The sequence below is a fragment of the Euleptes europaea genome, chromosome 2, assembly GCF_029931775.1.
Source record: "Euleptes europaea isolate rEulEur1 chromosome 2, rEulEur1.hap1, whole genome shotgun sequence".
NCBI lineage: Eukaryota > Metazoa > Chordata > Lepidosauria > Squamata > Sphaerodactylidae > Euleptes > Euleptes europaea.
In genome coordinates, this window is record NC_079313.1 from 79,485,864 (window position 1) to 79,498,850 (window position 12,987).

The following is a 12,987-nucleotide window of genomic DNA, read 5'->3' on the forward strand; positions in this document are numbered from 1 at the left end:
AACCACGGCTCAGTGCCTGCAGTCACAACCAGGACCACAGTGACTTTTGGCCAATCTCTATCTCTCTTGGCCTACCCAACCTCACAGGGCTGTTGTAGAGGGTAAAATGAAAGAGAGGAGATGGATGAATGTTGCCTGACACTGGTCCCTTGGAGAACGGCATGAGAAAAACATATGAAATAAAAAATGCATAAAATTTTGACAGTTTAAATCTATGAGACAGGGCAAGTCATCTTGAACAAAAATATTACCATAACCACATTATTTTGACAATCCGCTCTGGAGCCATAAGAGAAGAACCAGCATCGAGATTATTTTTGCATCCTTGCCAAGGCTTCCAAAATCAGAATTATTATTTTTTAAACCTGAAATAAGACATATGGGATGCTACTTTTCTCATACTAACCTTCTATTACTAACTCCACAGTTGGTAAAATGGCTTGACCATTCCATTTCTTAAACTTTACTATTCTTGGTTAAGTTGCTTAATTTGTAAGATGAAGCAAACTCTACAGGTACACTGCAGACCATGCCTTCTGCATTTCTTTCAACCAAACCATGCACCACTCCCAGACATACTCCTCTGGGCAGAAATAATATGGAGTAATCTAAGTCCAACCTTAACAGAACAACTCAACAAAATGTTTTGCTAACTTGTCTTCAAGAACAAGGGCAACCACTTGCGTGAAGAAACAGATGTGCTTCTAAAGTGTGAAAGCGCACACAACATTCTGCCATGCTTACGTAAGTAAGTTGGTGAAAAACTGCCAAGATTTGCACGGAAATAAAACTTTGGCTATGAAACTTGCCCGCTGTTCTTTGCTGCACATGCACAAACACTCCTGGTTCTAAAGCTGAAAGCCTTTAAGATACAGGCAAGTCATCCAATTCTCTAGAATATTTCAAAAGAGACCTACTTGGCAAATGACAAAAAAGTAACAGAGCAGCAGTTAAGTACAAGACTGCAAATTATTTTGACCCATCTATCTATTAGAGCCCAGCCACAGAGAGGCTTATATTATGACTGCTGTAAATGAATGGGGATATACTCATTTTTCCTGCCCAATCATCAACATATATGTTTCAGCTGAGGGACAATTTGGAAGGAAGTAGAGAAAAGAAGTTTAATGTTTTACTCAATTGAACTAATGTAACCTAAGCCTTCTCATTGGAATACCCCACAAGCAGATAATTTATATAAACCGAGAAACCTGTTAAAACATTTTCCATTTATACCACTGGTGCAAACTGAAATTGCATATCCTGGTATCTCCAGACCGCATAAAAGTCACCAGACAAGCAGTATCAAATGAATGGATGGGATGGGACCTGCAAAAAGATATCAGAAGAGGGAGAAGAGGGGCAAGGCACGGAGAGCCCCCCCCCCATTTTTTTTTAATCCTCAGGCTCCCATGCTTACTTCACTAGAGCCAGCTAAGGAGATTCTCATGTGGAAACTGCCTTATGCACATGCATTGTTGCTGAATAAGAAACCACAGGCCTCAACTGGATGCCCATCCCAATGTGCCTGTAGTCTATCAACACTACATTGTTTTCAGTGGAAGGTGGTAGACAGGGACATGCATCGTAGTCTGCATTCCATAGAAAGCCTGCAGCGTCTGCAGTTTGGTGCACATCTGATTTATTCCACAGTTGTTCGAACTGTGAGGGGGGATTCTCACATGCAACTCAAAGGATCCCTTTGGGTGAGAATTAGATTTGGAGAACAGCAACAAATGTGCACAGACCTTTAGACTGCAGGAAAACCTCTTGCTTCCCCTTAGGCCTAATGTCCAATTCAATGGGGAGGGGGACTGATGGCTCATACCTGCCCAATGCTCTCTGTTGCAAGTGTTTGTTTGCAGCAGGACAGAAGAATGCATGTGCTTTTCTTGAACCCCAGCAGATAAGGAGATAGGGGTGAAGAGAACTTCTAAAATAAAAAGGCGGGTTTTACCGCCATACCTTATCTGTAAGCCCCTATCCCTCTACACCCCACTCTGTTCTTCCCCCATTTTGGCACCCACAGGTAGTCTGACTACTTTTCAGACATACATTTAGACTGGTTCATACCACACATTCTGGCAATATTTTCAATTTGAAATACAAGCCAATATGTTGTTGCAATGGGAGCGGTGGCTTCAGACTAGGGAGGCTCAGATTCAAATCCCCATAGAAACTCTCTGGGTGACCATGGAACAGTCAATCCCCTCTTAGTATAACCAACTGCACAGGTCTGCTGTGAGGATGAAATTACAGTGGAAGGGAAAGAGAAGCAGTTCCTTGAAAGAAAGGTGGGATTAAAAAATCATTATTTTTTTCTTTATTCATTTATTTCATATATGTGACTTGCCCAAGGTCATCCAGCATGCCTCCATGGCAGAACGGGGATTCAAACCTGATTTTCCCAGATCACAGTCCAACACTCTAACCACTACACCAAACCGGCCCTAACAGAACACCACATTATTCCAATCTGGGTCTTTCTGTAAACACCCCCTCCAAACACACACATTATCTGCAGCTGCTGCTCCATGTAAAGAATATGGTCTACAGGAATACTTTGCCTCATCTTTCCAGGCACTTAAATTCATGCTCATAATAATTACAATATTATACTAAACCTGTTGTGAAGTGAAATTAAACAACAACAACATACGGTGATCAAAATATTAACTTTTAAATGTAGCAGTCAAACACCTAACCACCTACCTTCTAACACTGTCAGTTTGGCACTGGTGTTTATCTCCCCAACACTATTGGTAGCTGTGCACTCATAGATCGCTTCATCCCGATTGATGCGCAGTGGCTGAATACGCAGTACAGATCCAGACCCATCATCAAATTCAATCACCTTTTCCAAAGAGAAAAAAACAGTTTTGTTATGCTTGCTGAACTGTTACGTAGTCCAGATAACATTCCCAGTGACTTAATTACTGGGACAGGGACATGGGCTTGAAAACTCTCTCATCCAGCCTCTCCCCATCAGGATTAAGGGTTGCCTCAATCACAGTTAATGCTATTGAGATCTGGTTTGTGAAGCTCAAACTCTGGTTTACAACAAATTAATTAGCATTAACTGTGGTTAAAGTGGTTGTTGATGTAAAGCTTTAACCAAAGTTGAAGTATTCTCACTGGAGCAGGAAGCCTTGGAGCAGGGACTACGTGATCCCAGAAACACTGGTTGGGTGAGGGGAAGCATTACATCTGCACTTGCCCAAAGAAAATTCCTGAAATGTGCCTACAAATATACATGAAACAACTATTTTAACTGTTTCATATCTGTCTTAAACTTGAGTGCCTGTTGTTAGGGGATAGACTTATCATTTAATTGGCTTCAGAGCAAGAAAACATGCCAGCTCTTGGCTTAATAATTCAGTACGATTTAGTGAAAATGTTGCAATAAAGATTCTAGGACACTGTCCTTCAGTGTTACTACTCTGAAGATGCCTGCCACAGTTGCTGGCGAAACGTGAGGAAAGAAAATTCCAAGACCACGGTTACACAGCCCGGATAACCTACAAGAACCAATGAACTCTGACCGTGAAAGCCTTCGACAATATTATTTACTTGCCTCAAATCGCTGGGAGCTAACTTTTTTCCCTTTCTTCATCCACGTGATACGTGGCTTTGGCTCTCCTGTTGCTTGACATACAAAGGAGGCCACACCTCCAGAAATCCCAATCTGATCCTCAGGAGCCTTCATGAAGCTTGGCTTGCCTACAAAAAGAAAAAAAGGAATAAAATAAAGAAATAAATTGGTTAGTAAAATGCAGAAGGGGCAAGGGATCTAAACAAAGTTAATGGATATTACAATCATCTCAGGCTAAAGCATCAACTCTAGTCATAGCCTCAGTTCAATATCATGGGCAAACACAGTTTTATCAGTAATGACCACTAAACAAGGTTAAAGGTTGGGCTTGCCTGCTTGCTCTATCCTGTCCCTGCCTCCATCATACAGGAGCTAAGATTGAAGATGGAAGTCTGAAACTAGCTCTAATCCGTTGTAACATCAAAATGCAGTTGCCACAACTAACTAGGGATTGTTTCTTTTCCAGTAACTCAACTTTCTAGCTACATATATAAGAATCCTGGTTACTGATTAAAAACAACAACAACAACCACCAAAAACCAATTTGTTATTGTGCCTGCATTTGGATAATAAAATACACATAATACCCCCCCAACAAAACACCAACAAACTCTTGATGTTACTCCTTACTAATAATATACTAGTTAGAAATAATGGATTAGTGCTGCCTTTTTAGTAAAGAGTTAGCATCAGTGACATCTTTGCTGCTAAATCATCAGCTTTCTTTGTCACCGGAACAGAAGAAATGCCTCACCCTGTTAAAAGAAGAGATAAAATCCCTCTACATGGGATACTGTGTTGAAAACAACAAGATCCCACTGCCAACTGAGCCTAAAATTCAATTAAAAATAATAATAATTAATATAGAGGGAACACATTCCAAGTTCCCATGGAATGGTAGGCAATCTTGGCTGCACTATTTGCCAGAAGACTATCACTGCATTCAGTAGTAAATTGGTATTGTTTTATTGTTTTATGGCACCCACAAACAGAAAAGAACTGTTGAAAATCACTTAAAAAGGAGGAACAGTGAGGTGAAATTGGCTTGCTTACACCCCTGAAAGCTTACAGAATCCTGAAGGAAGAGAGCTGGACATGGGGTCAAGGGAAACTTCCAGATTGTTTAATCGCCTCGTACAATTCCTCAGTTTGTTTGAAATCCAATTAGAGATGAGGACACTGGACAATCAGAGGGGCTAAAACAATCAAATTGCTAACTCTTTGACAGTTCCTTTATTGGAGGGGGAGGGAAAATAATGCAAAGGAAAATAAGACCTCTTTTATATCACTCTGTGCACTACAGTGCCTCGGAGCAAAGAAGAGAACTTGCCAAACAAGTGCAATTAGTTCATTCAAAGACACCATCTTATTCTATGCCCAGTTTGGAAAGGTACTTATGTACACAGTTCTATGAAATGCTTAAAGCCTTAAATATCTCTGGAATGAAAAAAGACCTAAATGTAGGCCTAGCAGAGGAAAGAACAGGATAAGCTTTAAGAAAATATTTTTGAGATTGCAGGAAGATGACCCCTCACTTCATATATCCACAGTATTACAGATGTGGCATTAAAGTCAATCAACTGTCATGACTGATGAACTCTGCATTGTGCAGCGGGTTGGACTAGATGACCCTGGTGGACCCTTTCAACTCTATGATTCTATGATTTCATGTATTTGCTTATCTAGATTCCCACTGTCTTCTGTGTGTAAAGTGCCGTCAAGTCACAGCCGACTTATGGCGACCCCTTTTGGGGTTTTCATGGCAAGAGACTAAAGAGGTGGTTTGCCAGTGCCTACCTCTGCACAGCAACCCTGCACAGCAACCCTGGTAATCCTTGGTGGTCTCCCATCCAAATACTAACCAGGGCTGACCCTGCTCAGCTTCTGAGATCTGACGAGATCAGGCTAGCCTGGGCCATCCCGGTCAGGGCACTGTCTTCTACTTAGTGGTATTTACATACATCTGTATGTCTTTAACTGTTGTCTTCCTCAAGAAAAATGTTGATTTGAGATTCAGAAAGGCGATGGTAATTGCACTCTGATTGACCCTTTTTGCAATGCAGCCCATTCAGCTGATTTGTGTTGCATTTCATTGGATTTATTCTTTTTATATTATTTACTTTGTGATGCTAATTAGTCTAAATTTATTAAGTGACAGGCAGCAAAGTCCAAAACTCTTATTCTGGAACACAATGCAATTATGCATCACCCTATATACTTTTCCCCACCAGTGTATATGGAGCACTTACTGATTTTTTTCCAGCTCATACAAAAGTAGAACACTTTTACAAAAGCATTCACAGAGAAATGCTGTTTATGTTCTAATGCACACTCAATTTACAGTGGAAGACAGGTAAGAAATACGAAGGCACAGAACAGAAACATTTGGAAAACAATAACATGCTTTTTCAGTTTTTCTAACTGTAAAAAATTGTACTTTTTGCAGCACAAAATTCCTAAAGAAAGGGCTCCCCCACCCTTGTGAGTGGGTGAAATGCTTTTAAAAACATTTTAGTTATTCAGAATGTATTGGTAACATTAGAAAATTATTATTTCTGAGTATCCTAGAGACATATGCAACAGAAATTCATGCATACATTTATGGCTTAAACATGACTAATTCTGACCACAATTAATATCCTATAGCCCTCACCTGGATGGCCCAGGCTAGCCTGATCTTGTCAGATCTCAGAAGCTAAACAGGGTTGGTCTGTGCTTGGGATGGGAGACCACCAAGGAAGTCCAGGCTCATTTTGCAGAAGAAGGCAATGGCAAACTACCTCTGAATGTCTCTTGCTGTGAAAACCCTACCAGGTTGCCATAAGTCGGCTGCGACTTGACAAGACTTTACACACACACACACACACAGTTTGTATCATGATAATACAGTATTGAAAAGCACAGTGTTTTCAATGCTGTTTAACTTAATATACTCTGCTAGCCCTGTTATGACTATCTATCTAATACTGTTTTCTGCATAGGTAAACAGAGGCTTGGATCCACTAGGGATTTCAACAGATAGAGAAGGGTTTCCCATCAGTGGAGCAGGGCAGTCCTGCCTTCACCCTCCTACTGTAGCCCAAAATATCGTCCAAAATGCTACTTTTGGTGGAAAGGGCAGGAAAAGACATGGGGGGTATTTGGAGGTCTGCAGTGTGAGGGGGAACGGGTGAAAATCACCATCCCTTCTGGCCACAGAAATCCAACATATCCACAGAAATCCAAGCCAGACTATCTTTTCTTTACTATAAAATTTGAGTTTTCAATTTTCAGTTGCCCCTACATCTCAAATGGCAAAAAGAAAGATAATTCTGCAGTCCTCTTTCTTTTAATATTGGGTATCCTCTCAGTTTTGACTGTAGAAAACTAAAGCATTTATATTTTTAGTTCCATAAACGTTCCAAATAGTACAATTTTATAAGTTATAAATCATTAATTTTATATGCTTACAGTCATAACATGCCCTGACCTGGAGAGCCCCAAGCTAGCCTGATCTCATCAGCAACTAAGCAGGGTTGGCCCTGGTTAGTATTTGGATGGGCAACCTCCAAGGAATACCAGGGTTGTGATGGGGAGGTAGGCAATGGCAAACCACCTCCTAACGTCTCTTGCCTTGAAAACGCTTCAAAATTTCCAGATTTCTAATTGAGGCCCAGCATTCCTCAGATTGTTCAGCAACGCACAGGGGTTGCTTAGCCAACAAGATTACCATAGACAGTTTGGAAGCCACTGTGACATAGTCTGTATAAGGTCAGATGTTAAATACCTATTCAGATTAATTATAAAGGATTGTTAAATGTTGAAATCATTATCATCAGATGTCAAATGAACAATTAACTATTAGGGGACTATTTAGTAAATATACAGAGAGGACCTGAAGAATATTCAACACCAAAATTCACAAGGCAGATTCATTTCAGCTCTTCGAAATACTGTCAGGAGACATGTACCACTTGTATCTGAAAATACCAAATGCCAAGGACATATTATCTGGAAAAAAATGTAAAAATTTTAACTGGTTAAACCAACAGAGGTGGAAGCAATAGATTTGAGTTTATTTTTCCTTTAGTTTGTTAACTATGTCACCCAAAATTCAAACTCAATTATGTAACCAGTTAAAATGTCAGGAAAAAAAGGAAGACGTCTGGTACAAACAAAGTTTGGCATCCCTAGCAGGCAAACAAATGAAGAAGAAGAAGAGTTGGTTTTTACATGCCGACTTTCTCCACCACTTAAGGAGGAATCAAACCGGCTTACAATCACCTTCCCTTCCCCTCATCAGACACCCTGCGAGGTAGGTGGGGCTGACAGAGCTCTAAGAGCTGTGACTAGCCCAAGGTCACCCAGCTGTCTTCATATGCAGGAGTGGGGAAACCAACCTGGTTCACCATATTAGCATCTGCCCCTCGTGTGGAGGAGTGGGGAATCAAATTCGCTTTTCCAGATTACAGTCCACCCCTCCAAACCACCGCTCTTAACCACTATACCACACTGGCTCCGTATGACTCCCAATGCCCAAGTGCAGTGTCTCCACTAGGGTACAAACAAGGAAACGAGAGAAAACCAGGTGGAAGAAACATTTTGCTTCCATCAAATTAGCTACAAATAATGCCCAGAAGGCAAGAGGTAATGGGAAAAGGGGAACGTGTCAGATATTGGAGCTAGACAGAGAACTGCAACTAAACTTGACACATGATGCATGTTCGACTGGAGAAGAGAAATTGTATAGTTTAACCACAGCAATCTAGCCAAAGCTTGGGTGATGGCAGCGAAATACTAATTCCCACTTCATCAGTACTAGTACAGAAGCCCCAGGTATGAAAGCAACAACTACCTAACATGCAAAACTAACATCCAGCACTTCCATTTGCCCCTTAAAACTACCTAACGAAATTAGGCAATATATCCATGGGTTCAGGTTGTGTTTAACCCTTATATTGCTGAAAAGGAAGAGTGAGTGGGAAGAAGCAGGGTATTAGGGTGCCGTGCTATTGCATGCTTCTGGAACTTAACTCACACAAAACTACCTAACATGCAAACTACCTAACATGCAAAACTAACATCCAGCACTTCCATTTGCCCCTTAAAACTAATGATCCCCATTTATAAAACAAACACAATTTATAAAGCTTAATCTGGTTTACGAACAGGATCATTCTACTTAAAAAATGGCTTTCTGGCTAAACAAAGACCACATTAAAGGAAGGGTTACAAAATATTTTTAGAAAACATTTGAGCTTACAACAGCTTTACTGGTCAAAGTAAAGGTTCATCCATTCCACTATCTTATTTGTGTGAGTTAAGTTCCAGAAGCATGCAATAGCACGGCACCCTAATACCCTGCTTCTTCCCACTCACTCTTCCTTTTCAGCAATATAAGGGTTAAACACAACCTGAACCCATGGATATATTGCCTAATTTCGTTATATATATGACTAAACTCAGGGCTGCTGAGGAAACAATAGCTGTGGATTTACAGCCCATTACTGAGCCTTGTGGAGGCCGGGGACAGCGTAGCTGAGGAGCCTCCAAAGAGGTTCCACAGCTGCTGCAAGGCTTAAAAAAGCCTTTTTTGAAAGAAAAAATAGAAAATGGGGAAAACAGCCCCGTAGAGAAAAGCAAGGCTGTGTCGGCAAAATCCTGGCACAGCACCACTGAGGCGTGAGGGGGCGTTTCCAGCCTGAAAGAGGTCAGGAAGCTGCCTACTGGCAGCTCTGCCCCCAGGAATGCCCCCCCGGGGCAACAGCGCACAGATTTGCACCATCAGGACGCTGGCAGGAGGCCCAGGGCTGTGCTGCCGTAGTAGTCCAAGGAGGCTGGAGCAAGCACGCCAATGCTGGCATCAATGCCAGTCTTGGCAGTGCAAGTGGCATAGCTGCTGGCGCAAGTAGCATGGATGCAGTGCAGCCACTTGCGCGCCTCCTGAGGACTTTCAGGCCAGGACCTCAGGAATGGGCTGTTAGTAAGCCAAATGAAAACTCTGTAGCATAAATGTTCTGGTATACAAATAATGTTGCTTATCTTGACAATTTCAGTCCAACTCGCAGAATTACACATGGTGGCACTAATTCAAATGATGACATGACATGACCCATCCTCTCCTGCATTCATATGGAATACAAGTGTTTATTACAAGTCCTTAACAATTGTATCCTTGTAGGAGTATTTTGTTTTTGGTAGGAGTATTAATGTTCACTGGACATGTTTATCATAGTGGTAGATAAACAATAAACTAAATGCTCTTTATTTTAAAACTGTTGCAATTAATTTGTAGTTTTAAAGCCTGAAAGGTCTTATAGTAGTTTTTGTAATCTCTAATAATTTGATTCTTGTAGACTGTTGAAATTTGTATTGGTATCAGAGCAGCAGCAGTTGGTTTACATCCTATGCAATCTTTTAGTTGTAGCTGTGAAGAAACTGTATGTACAGAAAAAGTGGAATGAGTATTAAAGGATGCCCACTATTTAGACATTTTGCATACTTTAGAAGCCTGGCCTTTTAAACTTGTATCTGATCAGCTTGGAACAACTATACAAATCTTCCCAAAATTTGGATTTATTAAAATTAAAAAAATTCCAAACTAGATGCTTTCCTTTCTGAGTTCAGAGTAATTAAGTCGTTATTATTAAGATAACACAAGGGCTCGGAAGTGGCTGTTTTCCAGAGGATCTAATGTCATGCTTTCTCTCAATAATGAAGGTGTGTACCATGAGCCATTTTTGAGTCACTATGGCACAAATAGTATGCATTCTTTCAATATGTGAATTATGTCAGTTTCTTTACCATCTGCTCATTCTGACTGGTTTAATAAATGTATTTTTTTTAAAATTTATTAGCCGCCTTGCTACCTTACAGGAACTCAAGGCGGCATATCATGTAAATAAAAATAAAATACATAAAATATATAAAAAACCACTAGTTAAAATCAACAATTTAAAACTGCTGGTAAGCAGAAGAACTAATAAAATGTTGTCATTAATAAAACTGTCTTCAGTTAAAGAGGAAGAGTGAAGGAGCCAGGCGCACATCCCTGGGGAGGCTGTTCCATAACCATGGGGCTGCCACTGAAAAGGTGCATCCACTAGATGAGCTTTTGTTGGTCAATGGGATAATCAAGAGTGCCTCTCCCTGTGATCTCAGTTCCTGAGCAGAAATGTATGAGAGATGGTGGTCCTTCAGATACTCCAGCCCTAAGCCACATAGGGCTTTAAAGGTCAAGACCCACACCTTGAATTGGGCTCAGGAGCAGGTTGGAAGCCAGTGTAAGTGCTGTACGACTGGGGTCATGTGATCCCAGTAACTGGCCCCAACCAGCAGTGTAGCTGCAGCCTCTGAACACTCTTCAACAGTAGCCTCAAGTAGAGTGCATTGCAATAGTCCAGTCTCAATGTAAGGCATGGATCACCGTGGCCAGATCAGACTGAGCTAGGAATAGGTGCAGCTGGTGCCCTAGCCAAAGCTAGGCAAAAGCACTCCGAACCGCAGCAGCCACCTGATTTCCTAAGGTGACTGCTGTGTCAAGCAGCACTCCAAAGCTGTGAACCTGGCTTTTCAAGGGGAGTATAATCCCATCCAAGACAGGAGAGATCTCAAGTCCCAGGTCTGCCTTTCTACTAACTCAGAGTACCTCTGTGTTGTCAAGATTAAATTCCAGCTCGTTCACCTTTATTCAGCCCATTACTAACTCCAAGCTCCAGTTCAGAACATCAACAGCTTCCTGTGAACTAGGTGGAAAAGACAGGTAGAGCTGGGTATCATTCATATATTGGTGACAGTGTGGACCAAACTTCCTGATGACCTCTCCCAGTGGATTCATGTAGATATTAAATAGCGTGAACTTTGCGGAACCCCACAGGACAACGGCCATGGGGCAGAGCAGGAATCCCCCAACATCAGCTTGGTGGCAATATGAAAGCCTTCTATAGACTGAGACTATTAAAGTAAGCACACATTGTTTCTATGAGTGACAAGACTATTAAATATGCTGAATAATTGTAATTGCAATAAAATCCAAGGTCCACGGGTGGGTGCATTTAATTTTTAATTGACAATTGGCTATATGTCTGGTGCTTATTGTATTTTCATTTACCGGTATACATTTTGAGTATTTTGGGTTAGAATGGGTTCAATCTATGCTTTCTATAAATGGAATGAATTCACAGAAACATTATTTAATCATCTCCTTTCCCCAGCAGCCCCTTGTGCACTCCAAAAAGCCACTGCTGGGCTTCAGGGGACCCTCCAGAATGATAGGTCAGAGGGGCAACAACAAGAAAGAGAACTCCGCAAAAGTTGACCTCATGCACTCTTGTGCAGGTGGAGTTCCAACAGATCAATGAAAACAATAGTAGAGAAAAAGGTTAATTCTATGCTAGGCATTATTAGAGAAGGAACTGAAAACAAAATTGCTAGTATTGAAATGCTTCTGAATAGGATATGTATGTATTGTGATTTCATTTGGAAAAAGGGTTGCCATACTTCAAAAACAACATTGCAGTAAGGTGTGCCACAAAGGGCAACAAAAATGGTTGAGGAGTTGGAACAGCATGGTGAAAGGACAGACTTTGGAGTTTGGTGCTTTTTAGTTTAAGGAAAAAGACACTTGAAGGGGGACGTTATAGAGGTCTATCAAATTATGCAATGGGGCACAGAAAGGGGGAGGGAGAGGGAGAGGGAGAGGGAGAGGGAGAGGGAGAGGAGAGAGAGAGAGAGAGAGAGAGAGAGAGAGAGAGAGAGAGAGAGAGAGAGAGAGAGAGAGAGAGAGAATATCTTCTCCCTTTCCCATAATACTAGAACTCACAGGCACCCAAAGTTGACGGGCAGTCGATTCAGGACAGAACAAAGGAAGCACTTCACTCAATGAGTAATTAATTTGTTAAATTCTCTGCCACAGGATGTAACATGTTTTAAAATGCAATTAGACAGATTCATAGGGGAAAGGTCCATCAATGAACTCTACTCAGAGGCCTGCCAGGAGCTTCAGGTTGGCCGCTGCATGAAACAGGATCCTGGACTAAATGGTCAGATCCAGCACTGCTGCTCTTATGTTCCTCCCTCCTCTCCTGTCCCATACTACTACCATATTTTGTTGGATCTAGCGATTCACAGACCTAAGCCTGCAGATATTTCCCTTGTTCCTCTACCCCCTGTAGTCCTTTACAACATTAGGAAATTTGATTCCAAGGTTGTGGGACCCATGGACTCTTTAATACCCATGCAGTTTTTGGAGGGAGGGAGGGGTCAAAATCACCCTCCTACATTCAACAGTTCTGTTACCAGAAGAGCTATTTCATGTCCTCTCCTTTTCAAATGCAGCCCCTCCAACCAAGTTTACATGGGTTATACATACCTGGGAATCAACCTTCCTATGGTCAGAAAGGATTGCCAGGGGAAGC

General features: G+C 41.4%; 1 protein-coding gene across 12 annotated transcripts in view; it reads right to left on the reverse strand.

Moving 5' to 3' along the window:
• Nucleotides 1–12,987, reverse strand: part of PTPRF (protein tyrosine phosphatase receptor type F) — a 345,699-nt gene that overhangs the window by 258,223 nt on the left and 74,489 nt on the right. For all 12 annotated transcript variants that reach the window (XM_056867690.1, XM_056867689.1, XM_056867688.1 and 9 more), the window contains exons 2-3: nt 3,575–3,720; nt 2,713–2,854 (exon numbers count right to left, since the gene is read on the reverse strand). In XM_056867690.1, the coding sequence (XP_056723668.1) occupies nt 2,713–2,854; nt 3,575–3,720 (288 nt within the window). The remainder of the gene's footprint in view (nt 1–2,712; nt 2,855–3,574; nt 3,721–12,987) is intronic.